This window comes from Palaemon carinicauda, chromosome 24 (assembly GCF_036898095.1).
Source record: "Palaemon carinicauda isolate YSFRI2023 chromosome 24, ASM3689809v2, whole genome shotgun sequence".
NCBI classification, from domain to species: domain Eukaryota; kingdom Metazoa; phylum Arthropoda; class Malacostraca; order Decapoda; family Palaemonidae; genus Palaemon; species Palaemon carinicauda.
Window position 1 is genome coordinate 80,124,885 of NC_090748.1, and position 20,005 is coordinate 80,144,889.

The 20,005-nt window shown below is 41.0% G+C and overlaps 1 protein-coding gene across 6 annotated transcripts in view; it reads left to right on the forward strand.

Annotated features, from left to right (window-relative positions):
* Positions 1 to 20,005, forward strand: part of LOC137618170 (cyclic AMP-dependent transcription factor ATF-2-like) — a 150,808-nt gene that overhangs the window by 78,225 nt on the left and 52,578 nt on the right. For all 6 annotated transcript variants that reach the window (XM_068348225.1, XM_068348230.1, XM_068348229.1 and 3 more), the window contains 4 exons: positions 3,148 to 3,306; positions 4,976 to 5,138; positions 9,558 to 9,692; positions 10,179 to 10,306. In XM_068348225.1, coding sequence (XP_068204326.1) covers positions 3,148 to 3,306; positions 4,976 to 5,138; positions 9,558 to 9,692; positions 10,179 to 10,306 — 585 coding nt within the window. The remainder of the gene's footprint in view (positions 1 to 3,147; positions 3,307 to 4,975; positions 5,139 to 9,557; positions 9,693 to 10,178; positions 10,307 to 20,005) is intronic.

Below are 20,005 nucleotides of genomic sequence, written 5' to 3' on the forward strand. Positions count from 1 at the left end.
TCTGCTAGACGGGAAGCTCAAAACCTAATCAAGCTTGATAGGTTTTAGTAGTATTTGTAACATTACCATCATGTAAATAAAGATTTGTGTTTTTTTTTATTTTCTTTTTTTCACAACTATCATTTCTACAAAATAATATAATCTTCAAGTCAGATAAATATTTCATATTAGTATTGTTCTTTGTTTTCACAAGTAAAGGTTATCCTACTGTCATTATTTGCATTTCTTGACATTCTACGCAGTATTTGTTAGGTTCTGACTGGTGCAGTCCCTATTTCTAAGCCCTTGAAATATCCAAAGAATAAATTATCCAGTTCCTAGGGAGGAGTGACAGAAGAACAAACAAACTACAGTATATATATATATATATATATATATATATATATATATATATATATATATATAATATATATATATATATATATATATATCTATATAATATATATATATATATATATATATATATATATATAATTTAATATAAATAGGATGGAGAAGAGCCAGCGTAGCATCATACATTTATTTTCCAAATTTTCGAGACTTTGGGTCTCATCATCAGGGCTGTAAAATATACAAAATATACAAATTAAAAAAGACTCAGTATTAATGTTAATATAAATAGAACAACGTAAAAGTTAAATCATTTAAAAAATGAACTAATAAAAAATATATATCTGTATATATAAAATTAAAAAGTGAAGAATGCTCAAGTTTGTACCTATCTCTATGGAGCTAAAAAACTGAATGACATTTTCTGGTTTGGAAAGGAGCCACCAAAAGATTGCTCAAAGTCAGAATCGATTCTCATCTCGGAGTCAGTCACCGTACGGGATGTACTTTGAAAACCAAAGAATTTTCCAACATACGAGAACATTGTAATAAATGTAAAACATCATTTTCATATAAGGATTTTCGCATTGTCACCCAAGCGCCCAATGACTATTCTCTCTCTGTTTTGAAGTCGTTGACAATCAAACAGCTTGTGCCTTCATTAAATGGTCAGACTTCTTCCACAGTTCTATATATAACATAGTTGACGTCCTCCTTTCCAAACCAGACGTCACTCAGTTTTTTAGCTCCATAGAGATAGGTACAAACTTAAGCATTCTTCACTTTTTAATTTTATATATATATATATATATATATATATATATATATATATATATATATATATATATATATATATTTTATTAGTTAATTTTTTAAATGATTTAACTTTTACGTTGTTCTATTTATATTAACATTAATACTGAGTCTTTTTTAATTTGTATATTTTGTATATTTTACAGCCCTGATGATGAGACCCAAAGTCTCGAAAATTTGGAAAATAAATGTATGATGCTACGCTGGCATTTCTCCATCCTATTTATATTAAATATACTGTACGGCATTCCAGATGCCCCAACCTTCCTGTGTGTATATATATATATATATATATATATATATATATATGTATATATGTGTGTATATATATACACATATATATGTATATATACAGGTATTGCTCGACTTACGACCGAGATAGGGACCAAGAGATGAGTCGTAAGTCGAGTTGGCCGTATGTCGAACTAGAAAAGTGAAGTTTCCGTAGATTTATTTTGATACGTTATGATTCGGCAATTATCTGGATTATATTTTGTCAATATTTTCTTACTGTCTATCATTATTCCATTTTCTTGTTTCATAGGATATCATATGCGCTATAAATGCATTATTGTATTCTATTTATCAATTTTGGAAGCATTTCACAATCAAGTACTGAAAATTTTGTTTACCTTTGGTTATGATCAGCTGATCTGAAAGTGCCGCTACCTACCGTATCAAAATATGGCGTACATATGTATGGCATATTTTTCTATCATTTCTTAACTTATTAGAAATATCTTCATGATGAATATTACATCAATGCCAATATCTTACAGGAAATCAGTTTCCATACAGTTTGTCTAATCATTAGGTATAATGCGAAATCGTTGTAGCTCAAAGGCCAGAATTGGAATGAAGTCTTTTGGTGCTGCTAGTACCTTCACTGGGCACTGGATGGCAGTTGCCAGAACCTTGATAATTCTTCATTTACCGTTTCTAGCTTTCGCCAGAATCTTACCCCTTCTGATGGATACTGAGAAAATAAAAGTTACTTTTTAAAGGTTGAGATGTCACACTCATCACATTCAATTTCAGCTTCTAAAACATAGTCCTCATCTGAAGCAATTAGTCTGCAGTGAACATGTAGATAACTCTCCAGGCAGGCTGTGTTTCGGTGTTTAATACTGATGAAAGTACAGTAGTATTATAATCATATACGGTACACAATAGTTGTAGGATTTCCAATTTGATTGAATCCTGTTGTTACCAGGTACACCCAAAAACTGGGAATTTGTGCCTTGTGTCAAATACAGAATACCCATATGTCAATAGACGGTAAGAGCGGCATGGCATCTAATGATGCTAGCTGTCGTGTAATGGTTAATCTTTTAAAGCCATAAACAAGTACCTTGTGAATGATATAAAATGCTGCTAGACATAGTACTTATCGATTAATGACAAATGATGTATGAAAGACATAACTGATAAGGAAAACTTGCAGGAAGAGCGACACTGGCTGAACTGGTGAATCCCCAACAAAGTAAACAAACACCCAAAAGTTATGCTGTCACCATAATGAATTCATTATATATCTAACTCTCCAGTCCAATACCCAGTGGAAGAATTAAACAGAACATGGACTTAATAAGCCTTGAAAGCGCAGCAGACACGTTTTCCAGAGCTCTTACTCGAAGGCGGCAGTATCAAGCCTGGTGGTTTAAGTTCTGTTGATGACGGGTACATTTGAGATAACCGGAACAGTGGTTCTTTTTTAGAAGCACATGTATTACTTCACACTACTTTTCGTGTAAAGGGTAGAGGTTTAAAGATTCCAAGAAAGACGCCTCTTTTTCATTAATGCTTAATTGCCCCAAATGCTGCAGTTATTTGATTTAGAAAAATGTTAAGACTTTTTCATAGTGTAGTTAGAAATTTTCTCATAACTTTTTTGTCTTATAATTGGATAAATATGTATTGAAAAAGTTGTTGTTGTTTAGGGAATTGTTCTTACTGTAATATCTGGAATATTTAGTATCTTTGAATTATTTTGCTCCTTTTCAGACCTTCAGTGACACAGTCATTGGGAGTCGTGAACTTAGGTGGAGGGAACGCTAAATTATCTGGAGTAACTCAGCCTTCATCTCAGCAGTCAACTTTATGTACTGCATCAAGTAACATCCCACCGTCACCTAGTGCCACTGTTCTTCAACTTCTACTCAGGTTATATTTCTTTTTTGTTTACCATTTGGCTGAATATTGGCTGTAAATATTGCTAAGGGGCTTTATGATAACAAATGACAAATAAAGGAATGCTGGTGGCATTTAATGCTTTTTCAACTAATTTCCAAACTATTAGTTGAGAGGAGAGAATTTTCAATTGATAAGGCTTCTCTTATCTTACCTTCCCTACTTAGCATTAGCCATTTCTTTTGAATTGATGGGTCTGCTCCTGATAGGAAAAGAAGGAGGATGAACTTTTTCATCATACAATCATTTGCATTACGTCCATAATGGTTTTAAAGATAAGTAAAAAAGGCGATATAGAAGAGAATAAAAAAAGGTCATTTGACTATCATGCTGGAGTCCTCATAATCAAGGAAAACATATTTAGGGTCACGACTCAACCCTATTGAAACTATGTTATTTTGGGATTATTTCAAATTCCTACTTATTATTTGTCTCAATTGATTTCTCTCCTTTAAAAACCATTTGAAAGATAATTTTATCGTCTAAAAGTTGTACAGAAATTTAATGTGTTCGAGATGAAGTGTCTGAGGAGTGTGGCTGATGTATCTCCATTAGATAGTGTTAGGAACAAAGTAGTGAGGGTGGGAACGGGCGTAAGAAATGAACTAGCAGCCAGAGAGTGGATATGTTTGTGTTGAGGTTATTTGGCCATTTAGAGAGAATGGAAAATAGCCGTCTGCTGAAGAAGGTGATGAATGCAAGAGTTGATGGGAGAAGTACAAGAGGTAGGTCAAGTTTTGGGTGGATGGATGGAGTGGAGAAAGCTCTAGGTGATAGGAGGATAGTTGTGAGAGAGGCAAGAGAGCGTGCTAGAAATAGGAAAGAATGGCGAGCGATTATGACGCAGTTCCGATAGTCCTTGTTTCTTTCTCCAGTAGCCCTGTTAACTGCTGAGGTAGCAGCAGTAGGGTATTCAGCATATGAAGCTTCATTTGTGGTGGATAACAGGAGAGGGTGGGCTGTGGCACCCTAGCGGTACCAGCCAGACTCGGCTGAATCCCTTTTCAGGGTGGGAGGAGACGAGAAGAAAAGTCAACCCCCCTTTCTTTATGTCAGCTACCTCCCCAAATTGGGGGAAGTCCCTTGGTATATAGATTATTTTACCAATATAGGAATCACTTTCAATGGCAGCCAGTTTTTGTAGAGAAGGTATTCATTTTTTTTTAAAGTGAATGTACAAAATGTAGGCTAGTAAATTTCTTATCTTTTACTTTATAAATGACAAAAATCAATCAATTTTCAAGAAAGTAGTTGTAATTTCAATCTTAAAATTTCATGTTTTGAGAAATTGGGCTTCAAATAAATTTTTGTTGAGTTTGGTTGATTATACTCTACCGTATTAGGCTTGAGAATTTCTTTTAGCTGTAATATACCTCATCAATGGGGATCATAAAGTCATCATGTCTCAGGGTTACATACTTAGCAGTGGTGTGCCCCTTCCCTCAAATATAGAAATATATACCCTATATGCACCAAATGATCACACATGAATAAGACAGTGCTAGTATAATATATTCTCATCTGCATATTTCCGGGCAAATTTTACTCTAGGCATATTTAGTTATTTTTAACCATCAGTCTTTCTTCAATGCTTTCAAAATGCCATGTTCCCATATCAAACTAATGTTTATGCAAATTTCAGGTTACCTAATGGACAAGCTATTCCAGTTGAAATTCCTGCCACTCCAGTTGTATCGTCCAGTAGCTCTAGCACAACCACAGGAAGTACTATATCAACAGTATCCACCTCCCCACCTCATGATTTTGATAACAGTCGACCTCCTCAGCAGTCACTTGCTAAGATGGTAATATTTTAGCAAGCTTTGTCCATTATTGGTTGAAAGATATTTTTAGATTTTTATCATGATTCAATATTTCTGTTAAGTTTGGTGTTACATGACTAGATTTCACAATAGAAAAATTTTGGGCTCTTTAAATACCTTTCAGCAAGATTTTCCAAGAGATCAGTTATGTCATTCATTGATTAGTAGTTTGGAATTAATTTATCCTATGCATTAGAAAATTTGATTGGAACCACATGTTTACTTTGTCATGTTAAAAAGTGGACCCTTGTGTGTTGGACTTCTCGAAGTAGAAGAATAGTTTATTCCTACGTGAATGCAAACTTCAGTAATTTAAATGGGTTACTCCTAGTCTCATTTTTGATGACCAGACAATCAAAAGTAAAAGGTATTTGATTGCATCACAATACAATCGCTAAGCAACTACAGTGCATGATGGCGTGGGGAGCCATCGCATGACACTTCACTTATTCCTGGTTGTTACGTTAAGAGGACGTATCCCCTCCTCCCTCTAAGATCTAGATATCCGTATTCACCAAGCATACCCTTAAAGTGCTTAGTGCTTGTGCCTTGTGTTTATTATTATTCACGGTCACTTGCATTACTATCATTATCTGTGAGGTACGTATGCATATGCTATTCAACTCAACCTTAAATAAAATAGGAGAAAAGTATTTGAAATAAAACTTTAAATTAGTGTGCTAATTGGAAAATGAAAGATCAAGTGGTAATTGTTTCTTTTAGGAAATATGAAATATCCTTTGGTAGCATGCCTTAATCAGCTGATTAGGAAAGCATAAACGCAAAATTGGGAAAGATTATAATTCGCTATGTTTTGATCTCTAAATAGGATACTAAAATGTGAATTTTACATGCATTATTATTGGATACAGTCAAGTCAAACACCAGATTAATAAAAATCCAGTTGATTTCAATTATAGCTGTATTTTTTTTACAGCAGTGAATAGATATACAGTGTACAGCAAGAGCTGGGACCAGCTTTGTGGAGAGAGAGAGAGGTAAGGGGTAGTGTTGCAAAGCAAGTCCAGTGCAAAGGAGCTCGGGCTATTTGAAATCATTACGCCGCAAGACTTTATTTAATAGATATTGCAGTTCTCTGTGTTTCATATAAGTAAAATCGCAAAGTATAAACACGTATACAGTGCAGGCTGACTGTATTCTAAAAAGACGCAAAGCAGTTTTAGCCAGATGTTCTAAGCAGCTAGTTCGCAGGGACGCATTATGCCAGAGATATTCGGATTTGGTGAGTTCACTGTTCCCTCCTTTGGATGTAGCTGCATCCATAGAAAAGGTCGAGAGCTTGGGATAAGCTTCTATGATGAGGAGTGCGGCAGCCCCAAGAATGTTTGCCCCCTTGGCAGCGACAAAGGAACTCGCCTTCCAAACAAGTTCCTTAGCAGAGGTGACATCTGCCTCCAACAGATTTGCAACAGCCTGGGAGGCAAGCCACCAGATCCACCCTTCATTAAAGAGGATATCCCTCCGGATGTAGAGAGCCTATTTGCAGAGGCTCCCCCTAGGAAGGGCATGTCCCCCAGCTTAACACTAGTGGGATGATGATTACAGAGTTTTTGGCTTGGGTGGCAGTACTTCGGTGCCGATCCCTTGGACATAGTAGTCCTTTGTTGAGGATATCGAGTCCCTTTCATAGACTGTCCGCCACCTCTGGCTAGGACTGACGATCCAATTATTTCATTTGAAAGGCCCAGTAAAGTAAGAAGAGGTATCCAAATTGTTGGCCAAAGGAGCTGTAGAAGAAGTCTTTGACTCACCAGGCTTCCTCAGCAATCTATTCTTTATAGAGAAGCTGATAGGAGCTTTCAGACCCATTATACACCTTTCCCATTTGAATTTGTGCTGCAAACAAAATTCATAGTGGAAACTCTGGCCACTGTTCTCTAGTCCATCAGGAAGAATGATTTCTTCCTAACCATAGACATGAAAGACACCTACTTTCAGGTCCACATTCATGCTGCCTCAAGGAAGTACCTAAGTTTTCACTTTTGAGACCGAATCTTCCAGTTAAGGGTGCCATGCTTCGGCCTGTCAACAGCACCTCGGATTTTTACCAGAATCTTTGCACTAGTCAAAGCCTGAGCACATGCCATGGACTTCAGGCTTTTAAGGTACCTGGATGATTGGCTTCTCCTGGCAGAGTCCCGAGCTCTTCTGTCAAAGCACAGGGACCTACTCCCAGATTTTTGCATGGTGTTAGGGATCAAACTGAGTCAACCTCGTCCCTCATTAATCCATCAGGTATCAAGGCATGGAGAGACTCAGTCCAAGCCAGAGCTTTTCTATCTGCCGACAGGATGGTGAGGTACAAGGAAATAGCAGAAATTTTTCTGCATGCTCTAGGCAGAAACTTGTAGGCCATCCCTCCACTTAGGAGAAACTCATCCTCGCTCAGTGCAGCAGGCTCTGAAGAACTAGTGATTGTAGACATCCGACCACCCTGCAACCCTGCTGCCGGTTCCCCAGGAAGTTGTGACAAGCCTTCATTGGTGACTGAGAGAGGTGAACCTGTTAGTGGGAGCCCCTACTTCAGGATCCTCCCCCACGATTCCTTTTGTTCTCCTATGCTTCTCGCCATGGGTCGGGCACTCTCCTAGGCTGGGAGAAAATCTCAGGCCTATGGTCAGAAGAGAACAAGCCCTTTCACATCAATTTTCTGGAAATGAAAACAGCGCAACTACCGTTACTCCACTTCTCAGAGACAGAAAGGTCACTCTATGGTGCTGATGAGGGGCAACTCCATGGTAGAGACCTATATCTCCAAACAAGGAGGTGCAGGCTCTCTCCTGTTCTGCCAACTGGCAATAGATATACACAAGTGGTCAATGACCAAAGCAATCTCCCTCTCTGTAAGGTTTATCCCCAGGAAGTGGAACATCATTGCCGACTATCTGGGGTTGATAGTTGGTTCAGAATGGTCTTTGCTTCCTCTTGTGGCGAAGAGACTTGTGACTTTGTGGGGTTCCTCGTGTCTGGACAAGTTTGCCACTCACCTGAATCACAAACTCTCGGTGTATTGCTCATCCGTCCCAGACCAAGGTGCAGTAAAGGAAGATGCTTTTGAGCATGTGATGGAGGGAGGGAAAGTGTGTGTGTGTTCTCACATGGTTTAATAGTTCTCTTTTGAGCCATCTTGTGTGTTGAGCCAGAGAGAGAGAGTATGTGTGTGTTCTCACTTAGTTTAATAGTTCTCTTTTGAGCAATCTGGTGTGTTGAGCAGGAGAGAGAGTGTGTGTGTGTTCTCACTTGGTTTAATAGTTCTCTTTTGAGCAATCTGGTGTGTTGAGCAGGTCAATGTTTCCCTTTTGTGTGCAAGTTTAGAAATATATGGTGCAAGAAACATTTTTGTAAAGAAAGTAGTTTTTCTTTACAACTAATAACTTACAGTATGAAGCTCCTACATGTCTGTCAGTCTTTTTTTTTTGCATAGTGTTTAATTGTTTATTCCAACTCCAGAGAGTGTTTGTGTGTGTCAGTCTCTTTTTTTCTTTGCCTTGGGTTTAATTGCTTATCCCAACTCCAGAGCTCTTACTTGATTTAATAGTTCTCTGTTGAGCAATCTGGAGTGTTGAGCAGCTCAAACTTTCCCTTTTATGTGCAAGTTTAGGAATATAAGATGCAAGAAAGATTTTTGTAAAGAAAGTTTTTCTTGATAACTAATAACTTACAGTATGAAGCTCCTACTTCCCAACCCCACTAATAACTCAAGCTTTCTGGTTTTATTCTAATAGATTGGTTTGACAAGGTTGCTGAGAGATATTTTTGGGTTCTCATAAGGCTGACTAGAAGAAGAATCTGACTTTTAAGTGAGAGGTAGATATTTAAGGAGATCAAATGTAAATAAATTGACTAGCCGTATAGAAGAGAGTTAGTGGTCTGGCAAAGATTCAGGGGATGGGATCACGGCAGCAAAGAACCATTAGGGAAGTAGAAATGCAACTTTTAATTTACATTATTTTACCATTGATATTGACAAAAGTCCATTTTGTTCTAGAGGATCTTTCTCTTTTCTTTCATTGTCCAGATTCAAATTTTCTTCATATTAAAGAACCAACTTTTCCGCACCCCTATCATATCAATAATTTTCAGGTCTCGATCTGAACATGTTTTCTAGAAGCTTTTAATTGAGACTCGGAGGGCTAAAAATCTACTAAACATATTTGTCTTTTAGATTAATATTCATTGCTTGTTTATGTAATTTGAATTAGGCATTTGAGATGGGATTAGAGGTGATTTAGGTCTTACCAATGTTAACCATTTCTTTATTAATTTAAATATGTATTTATCACTAAACTGTATTTTTACTAAGCACTACTGCACAGTTACAAATAAGATTTGCTTTTGTAGAACATGAAGGGTTGAAAACAAACTTTATATCTTTAACAGAAACTTAAGCAAGCTCTTGCATCAAGTAGTACTGCAGCAAGGCCTGGATGCAGCAAAACATCAAGAGCCAACACTGCAGATAGAATTGCCGAGATGACTCGGTCACGCAATTTCAGTGGTACGAGCAGTACAGAGGTAAAGGTTTCTTGTTATTCTTAGTATTTATGGACTGATGTATTTTGTGAACTTAACTTTAGCATCATTTTCATCATAAATGTTTCTGTTATTAACTAATTCATCTGTGACATTTTCAATCACCCATAATTAGGTGAGCCTTTACAATTAGCATACCTGCAGGAGGTATATCTAGTGCTTAGCGTAATTGAGTATTCTGTAAAGCCCTTTTAAGCATTGGCATGTTCTTGAAATAAAGAGTGAAAGAAAAGTCTCAGACAGTACCTGCACTTGGGTTGGGAATAACAGAATTTGGAAATTTTGATTAACAATTTAGAGTGAGTATAATGTGTGATATCATGCATAGTGTTAATCTTATCAGGAGATGCAAAATACGTCATTACTGTGTGTGAGAATATGAGAAACTTTTGTCTGGAGTATCTTTGTTATTAAGATTTTTAATTGAATTTTTCTCGCCAATTTTACATTTTATTTTTGTTATTCCAGGGGGAAGGTGAAGATGAAAGTACAAATAGTTCCAATAATCTAAGTGGAAAAGGGGAAAGAAGACGGCGAAATTCTTCAGATAATGAAGACCCTTTAGAAAAAAGGAGGAAGTTCCTGGAAAGAAATAGGTATTCATAAGATTTTATGTACTGTATTTCTAATTTTTTTTTTCAAGGAATATCCGGTTTAAGAGAAAATATCTGATGGTTTGCTTGTGAAACAAAGCAGTCCATCCTGTATCTACACTACTAGCTCAAAGGGGGTTTGGAAAAGGGGCAAAATACGGGTAGATAAAGGATATTGATTGTTTATATTTGAGAGAAATCAATGATTAGCTCATCAATTACTTTCTAGAATGTGCAGAGCTATTTGTAAGGAGGAAAGCAGATGAGAAAAAAGTACTCAAAATTGTAATTTATTGAAAACATTTGAATACAAATAGTCATATATGATCAGAAACATTTTAAACATTACCTGATGTGATTAGAAACTGTATAAATAGAGGAGGTAAAAACTGCATTTTAGCACCAAAAAAAAAAAATGCTTATTCAGTACTTAACCTCATGTTTTTACATTTACATTAAGAGACAGTGAAAGACGGAAATGGAAGGTTGTTAAAAGGAGAGGAGGCCAGGAAAAGGTGGGCGGAATATTTTGAAAGTTTGCTGAATGTTGAGGATGATAGGGAGGCAGAGATAATTGCTGTTCCAGGTGTTGAGGTGCCAGTGATGGGAGATGAGAATGAGAGAGAGATTACAATAGAGGAAGTGAGGAGAGCACTAGATGAAACGAGAGTAGGAAAAGCATCTGGTATGGATGGTGTGAAAGCTGAGATGTTGAAGGAAGGGGGTGTGACTGTAATTGAATGGTTGGTGAGATTGTTTAATGTGTGTTTTGTGTTGTCAATGGTACCAGTAGATTGGGTCTGTGCATGTATTGTACCACTATATAAGGGTAAGGGAGATGTGCATGAGTGTTGTAATTCAAGAGGTATTAGTTTGTTGAGTGTAGTTGGAAAAGTGTATGGTAGAGTACTGATTAATAGGATTAAGGATAAAACAGAGAATGCAATCTGGGAAGTACAGGGGGGTTTTAGAAGAGGTAGGGGTTGTATGAATCAGATTTTTACAGTTAGGCAGATATGCGAGAAATATTTAGCAAAAGGTAAGGAGGTGTATGTTGCATTTATGGATCTGGAGAAAGCATATGATAGAGTTGATAGGGAAGCAATGTGGAATGTGATGAGGTTATATGGAGTTGGTGGAAGGTTGTTGCAAGCAGTGAAAAGTTTCTACAAAGGTAGTAAAGCATGTGTTAGAATAGGAAATGAAGTGAGCGATTGGTTTCCGGTGAGAGTGGGGCTGAGACAGGGATGTGTGATGTCGCCGTGGTTGTTTAACTTGTATGTTGATGGAGTGGTGAGAGAGGTGAATGCTCGAGTGCTTGGACGAGGATTAAAACTGGTAGACGAGAATGATCATGAATGGGAGGTAAATCAGTTGTTGTTTGCGGATGATACTGTACTGGTAGCAGACACAGAAGAGAAGCTTGACCGACTAGTAACAGAATTTGGAAGGGTGTGTGAGAGAAGGAAGTTGAGAGTTAATGTGGGTAAGAGTAAGGTTATGAGATGTACGAGAAGGGAAGGTGGTGCAAGGTTGAATGTCATGTTGAATGGAGAGTTACTTGAGGAGGTGGATCAGTTTAAGTACTTGGGGTCTGTTATTGCAGCAAATGGTGGAGTGGAAGCAGATGTACGTCAGAGAGTGAATGAAGGTTGCAAAGTGTTGGGGGCAGTTAAGGGAGTAGTAAAAAATAGAGGGTTGGGCATGAATGTAAAGAGAGTTCTATATGAGAAAGTGATTGTACCAACTGTGATGTATGGATCAGAATTGTGGGGAATGAAAGTGATGGAGAGACAGAAATTGAATGTGTTTGAGATGAAGTGTCTGAGGAGTATGGCTGGTGTATCTCGAGTAGATAGGGTCAGGAACGAGGTGGTGAGGGTGAGAACGGGTGTAAGAAATGAGTTAGCGGCTAGAGTGGATATGAATGTGTTGAGGTGGTTTGGCCATGTTGAGAGAATGGAGATTGGCTGTCTGCTAAAGAAGGTGATGAATGCAAGAGTTGATGGGAGAAGTACAAGAGGAAGGCCAAGGTTTGGGTGGATGGATGGTGTGAAGAAAGCTCTGGGTGATAGGAGGATAGATGTGAGAGAGGCAAGAGAGCGTGCTAGAAATAGGAATGAATGGCGAGCGATTGTGACGCAGTTCCGGTAGGCCCTGCTGCTTCCTCCGGTGCCTTAGATGACCGTGGAGGTAGCAGCAGTAGGGGACTCAGCAGTATGAAGCTTCATCTGTTGTGGAAATGTGGGAGGTTGGGCTGTGGCACCCTAGCAGTACCAGCTGAACTCGGCTGAGTCCCTGGTTAGGCTGGAGGAACATAGAGAGTAGAGGTCCCCTTTTTTTTTTTTTTGTTCTTGTTGGTGTCGGCTACCCCCCAAAATTGGGGGAAGTGCCTTTGGTATATGGATGGATTAAGGTTTATAACATATTTTATCATACCTAATAACAGTACAGTAATATGAATGGCATTTATGGTTATAACAGTTATTGCATTAATAAGTAATAATATTAGGTAGAAAATGTTTCGGTATTTAAAATAACAAAAATACTTAGGTAAATTCTTTGTATCATTTATGCATTCAATAATAATATAACTTTTTGGGCTCAAGCCATGTCGTCCTGATGGAAGGTTCTTATGGGTAGCTTTCTAAGGGATATTTGGGTACAGTGATATTCCCAGAGAATTAACCTTAGGTCTCCAGAATTCTAACTCCTGGCACAAATATCCTTAAAATTTTTCTTAAGGATATCGCATAATATCAGGGGATGTATATCTTGATACGACACATGGCAATCTTCACCCCGAATAGCGTTTTCGCTTTGAGGGGGAAAAGTGGGGAAACTGAAGGGGAGCCGTTATCAAGGTTACTCTTCCTCCCATACTATTACATGGCTCCAAGATGGCGCTCATTCCTTATTTGGTAGCGGTCTCGCACGGTGGTTTTCCCTGTTGTCTAACGTTCTTGAGAGGATTTATTATGCATTCTCCAGCATCTTCTGCCTCTGTAAAGTTGAGTATTTAATCTTTACAGTGTATAATTTTTAGCTCCTGCTACACAGTGAAATTAGTTTAATTTAATGTGTTTTATGGAGCATGGCCAGTCACCGGAGGCGCCATGTTGGGCGCTGTTGTTCGTTATGCATGCTTTATTTAGTCAGAAGAACGACATTCCCGGTTTTTTAGCTTTAATGAATTATAGCTATTTAGACACAATTATACAAGTGAAGATATAATCATGCATTCAAATTTCCTCTTCCTCTTATGTCGATCGTATATGTTAGAGTTTCGGTGATATAGGTAACCGAGATCTCACCCCGCGCTAGGCTACCTATCCTAGGCGCTTTAGTATACTTTCATACATTATCCCCGTTTACTCTCGTATCGTTTTATCAATTCAACAGGAGATAGTATATCTCCTAGAATTAATTATATAACTCGATACTCGTCTCCTGTGGAGATTTAAGGGTAATCCCTCCTACCCTCTGAGCATCGCCATAGGCGACAACCCTATCTTGGTCTCGCCATAGAGTAGTAAACTCCTGCTTGACTAGGCTAGTGTTTCCTGTCTCCCACCCTTGCCAGCGAGTATCCCAGCTTGGGTTTTCGACAGAACCTCAGAGTATTCAGTGTTTATGCGAGTGGCTGAGCTGCAGGGTGAGTAGTCATCCTCCTGCCGGCTTATATTTGCCAGCGTAGAAGGTTTAGCCTCCCTAAGACAAGTCTTGTTTCAGCAGACCCTAGGCTGAAGAATAAATATTCTTCTGCCGCCTAGGATGGCGCCGATATTGAAATGAAGTTTCACTCCGGTTTGGAAATGAAGGCAATCGTGCCGCCTTCTCCTAACACTTTCGGCAGACCCTAGGTTGAAGAATAGATATTCTTCTGCCGCCTAGGATGGCGCCGATATTTAAACGAAGTTTCACCTCTGTTTGGAAATGGCGGCAATCCTGCCGCCCTCTCCTAACACTACATACAAGACCCTTTCCCTGCCCCTCTCTGTCCTTTAACGATAGCCTTGCTATTGAAATTCTGTGGCCGTCGTTCTACATTCTACCCGCTTGCCAGGTAGATTGTAGTGCCGGCTGGGTTCCTACTTAGGCGGCTTGATAACCGCTCCAACTTTCCCCTACGGACGCAAGGCTTCAGGAAAGGTTGTGACGATTGCCGGTGGGAGACCTCTTTGTCTTTGAGTGTTCTTCAGTCCTCCCTTGGACTGCCTTCCACATCCCTGAATCCGGCAGTGCCGGCAACAGAGTTTGTGACTGGGTGGAAGCTTGAATGATTCATTTTTCCCTTCCATTTGAACCCTCATTCAGGAAGAAGGCAGTACGGTTATATACCTACACCCTTATTTTCTGTACATACATTAATAAGGCAGCCCTTCATTCCATGCTTTCTCTCTTTCTGTCGGCTAGTGCCGCCAGGTACTAACCCACGCTGGCTGGACCGGTGCCTCCAGGTACTAACCCAACCGGTAGGATGCCGGTTGGACTGGTGCCGCCAGGTACTAACCCAGCCGGCAACATGCTGGATGGACCGTTGCCGTCAGGTGCTAGCCTAGCCAGCAACATGCCGGCTGAACTACAGTATATGATTATACAGTACGTAGCTAGTATATTTGCAGTATAGTATATACTGCAGACAGAAAACTATAGTATAGATTATACAGTAGTTTATTTTTTCCAACATACCCTGTGTGTCCTCTCACAGTCTATTGTTGAGACCAATTCTATATTGAAAGGCAGTATTCCTTCAATACACTGATAGTAATCAGTCATATAACTTACCCCACAATATTAAAACTAGAGAAAGGTTAGTGTTAGTATACACTTTTTCTGTCCCAAGAGGTTAGAACCCCTTTCTTTTGAATTTCCTTAATAAGAAAATTCTAACATTAATATTGGGGGAGGTCACAGCAATTGACTGGATAGGAGACACAAGTATGTGTCTTTCCCATTTCCTTTCTAGCTTTCTATCCTAAGCTATAATGGTTCAAATATTAATATTTTGCATAACCTTTTTATCAAAAGTGATAAACAACCGCATACTCATTTATTTTTCCTTTCTTTACAGGAGGAACCCAAAATGAAGTGTGAGGTGATTTCTGTAACCACAGGAGTAGGAACTTCTGTGGTCACAAGATGTGTAGGTCTCATGCCGCCTGCACCATTACCACCGAAACCCTGCAGTAATGGGACCCCCAGAACTGCATAGTCTACTTGGCCACGGTGGCCGAAGGTTTCGACGACCCCAAGTCAACGGAGTCGAGGGATGCAGCACGAGAAAAGCTGCGCAAGTGGGTATGAGGGTTCCAAAAGAACTCTCCGGGACCGTACCTACCTAATGACAGGATGCATAACTTGCTGTTCCCTAAAGCAGTTAGTGAAGCTGTCGTGCCCCAACACGACGTGGACCTCCCTGCGTCCAGATTGCCATCGAGACGGATGTCAGTCAGGCGTTGCAAGACATGGACATCCACCAGGAAGAAAGGATGTCTGAAGTGTCTTCGGACACTGAGAAGGATCTCCTTAGGGAGGATCCCGAGGAGGAGTCTACTCTGCCTCCCGAAGAAGATGAAGCTGAGTCGGAATCCCTTCCGCCTGTGCCGGCACTGGAGCCGACACCTTCTACGTCTTCTACTCCTACCCCTCCTTTGGACAACATGAGCCAGGCAGTTTTGGCTCATATCACGGCGCTGATGGAGAACATTCGCAAGCAAGGCGAAGAAAGGGAAGCGAAGCTTGAAAAAGAGCTCTGTGAAGCATGGATCACTGCCTCCCGAGGGTCATACAAGCGACTTAGAGTCCAAGACCTCCCACCCTGCTCTAAGACGAATCCCTGGAGACATGCGGAGTACTCAGTATATGCCGATTACCAACGGCAAGCTCTACATCTCTGATAAGATGGGAGCTGTCCCCTTAGACAACATCCAGTTCTGGCCAAGCTTCAATGCTTGCCCTGATTGCTTTATTCGACTGAGCCATGAGTCAGCGCCAAAAGAGGAGACAGAACCGAAGGAGGTCATGGTTTTCGACCACGATAAGGCACAGGCTCTCTTGTCGAGCAGCCTGAAGAAGGCGGGCTATTCAAACTCGAAAGTGTCCGCCTTGAGCAAGAAACACCCTACCTTTCTTGCTCCTGCTTCAATAGCCTTCCCCTTTACATTGAATGCATTTAAAACTGTTGCCAAGGCAGTGGTGGCAGGCAAACCATGCCCTGCACTAGAGGAGTGTAGGCCTCTGTCGTTAGCCCTGGTCATGGAAGAGAAGGAATGGAAGGAAGTCCACCTAACCTTCTCAGTAGGGAAACTGGATGCAGATATCGCGGGACGACAGTTTAGCAAAAATCTCCCTAAACTATCTGACTTTCTCTTATGCAGGGAACAAGAAACAAAGGAGAGACTTAGTGCATCCTTATCTCTACAGAACTGCATAGAGATGTGTGCAGGCCAAAAAAACACCCCAGACATGCTCATGCTCATGGTCCTGGCCAAAATGCACATGGCCACCCTAGTGAAGTACCTGTACGCTTTCATGAAGGCTAGGAGAGCCTGTAGAGAGTTAGTGTTCGCTGCAGCAACAGTGAAACACGAACCTAGGAAACTGGTATCTTCCAACATTTAGGGTAAAGACCTCTTCCCGAATGAAGTGGTCAAAAAGGAAGTAGAGAAAGCCGCCACGGAGAATAGGAACCTTCTCCAGAAGTGGGGCATCTCGTCAAAGGAAGTCTTCCCCGGATGCTGGTCCCCAACCTAAAAGGAAGACAAAGAAGCCTAGACTTCAATCTTGGCCTGCCCAGCAACATCCTACAGTTACCATGACCTCGGTGCCCCAAGTGGTTGCTCAACCACAGACCACCTTCCAAGTGGTGCCTCAACAGCTGGTTGCCCACTCACCAGCATTCAACCCTGGGTTTGAGAGGCAAACCACTACCTTTCGGCCGAAAGGTAAAGGATCCAGACGGGGTTCCTCAAGGCATCCCTCACGAGGTAGGGGAGGACGCGGTCGAGGAGGTAAACACTTTCAGGATCGTTGTACCTTCGATCCTTGGGCCCACAGCCTAATCAAGAATGGACTAAGATGGAAATGGAACAAGTCTCCACCATCATTTCCTCAATTCTTCCAACACCACCCCCTTATTTGAAGAATATACCTTAGAACTCTTGAGCAAACAGGTTATAAGGAAAGCAAAGTCCATCAAATTCCAGGGAAGGCTGTTTTGTGTTCCCAAGAAGGACTCGGACAAACTCAGAGTCATTCTGGACTTGTCGCCACTCAACAAGTTCATAGAGAACAGCAAGTTCAGGATGTTAACCCTTCAACACATAAGGACCCTGTTACCCAAAGGGGCATACACAGTCTCGATAGACCTGGCAGATACTTACTGGCACCTCCCAGTTAGCCGCCCCCTCTCCTACTAGGATTCAAGTTACAGAAAAAAAAGTATGTCTTCAGAGCCATGCCCTTCGGACTAAACATAGCCCCAAGGATCTTCACGAAACTTGCAGACGCAATCGTTCAACAACTACGCCTAGAAGGTGTTCAGGTAGCAGCGTACCCGGACGACTGGCTGGTGTGAGCAGCATCCAAGACGTCTTGTCTGCAAGCATCCAAGGAAGTGATCCAGTTCCTGGAACATCTAGGATTCAAGATCAACTTCAAGAAGTCTCGACTCTCTCCAGCTCAAGAGTTCCAATGGCTGGGAATCCATTGGAACTTGATGTCACACTGCCTCTCCATTCCCTCAGGGAAGAGAAGGGAGATCGTGGGGACTGTCAAGAGACTACTGAAATCCGACAGGATCTCAAGACGCCAACAGGAAAGAGTACTGGGCTCTCTCCAGTTTGCAGCAGTAACAGACCCAGTGCTAAGAGCATCAAACGCATCAAACGCTCGAAGAGATCTACAAAGACCGATGCCGACCTTACTACGATCACTTCTCAAGCCGTGATCGAAGGCCAAGGGCCTAACGAGGACCGTGCCCTTGCAACCACCTCCACCATCAGTGACCATCCACACGGATGCCTCGACGGAAGGATGGGGAGGTCACTCCCATCAAAGGAAAGTCCAAGGGACTTAGTCATCTCTGTTCAAGACCTTTCACATTAATATTTTGGAGGCCATGGCAGTCCTCTTGACGTTGAAAAAACTCTCCCCTTGCAGATCAGTTCACATCAGGCTGATCTTTGACAGCGAAGAGATAGTGAGATGTCTGAACCGACAATGCTCGAGATCGCCCCACATCAACCATGCGATATTAGTCATCTTTTGTTTAGCGAAAAAGAAGAGATGGCACTTATCAGCAGTTCACCTACAAGGGTTCCGAAATGTGACAGCGGATGCTCTATCCAGGCTAAAGCCGGTAGAGTCAGAATGGTCCGTAGACACAGACTCATTCTCCTTCATCTTGGAACAAGTCCCGGAACTGCAGATCGACCTCTTCGCGACGGGCGACAACAAGAAACTACCTCGGTATGTAGCCACATACGAGGACCCTGAGGACCCTCTGTCGGAGGCGACGGACGCCATGTCTCTCGATTGGAACGAATGGAGCCGGATTTACCTGTTCCTCCAACCAGTCTCCAACTGAAGGTCCTCAACAAGCTGAGATCCTTCTAGGGAACGGCGGCTCTAGTGTTCCCCAAATGGCCCAAGAGCAACTGGTTCCCTCTGGTGATGGAACTGAAGCTGAGGCTGGTCCCTCTACCGATCCCAGCTGTATCTCAACTGGTTCAGAAGTTGACTGACTTCGCTTCATCACAGAGAACCCAAAACCTTCATCTCAGGATTTTCTCGCTTTAGCGGTTAAGAAAAGATTTGGGATCTCAAAAGGCAGTATAGACTTCTTAGAAGAATACAAGTCAAAGTCAATCAGAAGACAATATGAATCGTCTTGGAAAAAGTGGGTTGCTTTCGTTAAAGCAAAAAGACTGAAAGAAATCTCAATAGACTTCTGTCTGTCCTTCTTCATCCACCTTCATGAACAAGGCCTTGCTGCCAATACGATAACTATGTGTAAGTCAGCCCTGACTAGACCTCTTCTATACGCCTTCCAAGTGGACCTGACGAACGAAATCTTTAACAAGATCCCGAAGGCATGCGCTAGACTTAGACCTGCAGCTCCTCCGAAGCCCATTTCATGGTCCTTGGACAAGGTCCTACACTATGCTTCAACCGTGAACAATGAAGATAGTTCTCTTAAGGATCTAACCCAAAAAGTCATTTTCCTGTTCGCTATAGCCTCGGGGGCTAGAGTTAGTGAAATAGTAGCCCTATCAAGAAACGAGGGCCACATTCAGTTCACAGAAGTGGGAGAACTGAATCTCTTTCCTGATCCTACCTTTCTCGCCAAGAACGAGCTACCCACTAAGAGATGGGGTCCCTGGAGAATCTGCCCTCTGAAGGAAGATGTCTCTCTGTGTCCAGTAGAATGTCTAAAGGTCTATCTTTGAAGAACTTCATACTTCAGGGGAGGACAGCTCTTCAAAGGAGAAACCTCAGGATCAAACTTATCCCTAAAACAACTGAGGGCGAAGCTCACCTACTTGATTCGCAGAGCTGATCCTGACAGTGCACCCACAGGTCATGATCCAAGAAAAACTGCTTCCTCACTGAACTTTTTTCAGTATATGGACTTCGAGCGTCTTCTCTCATATACTGGATGGAAGTCATCCAGAGTGTTCTACAAACATTATGCGAAGC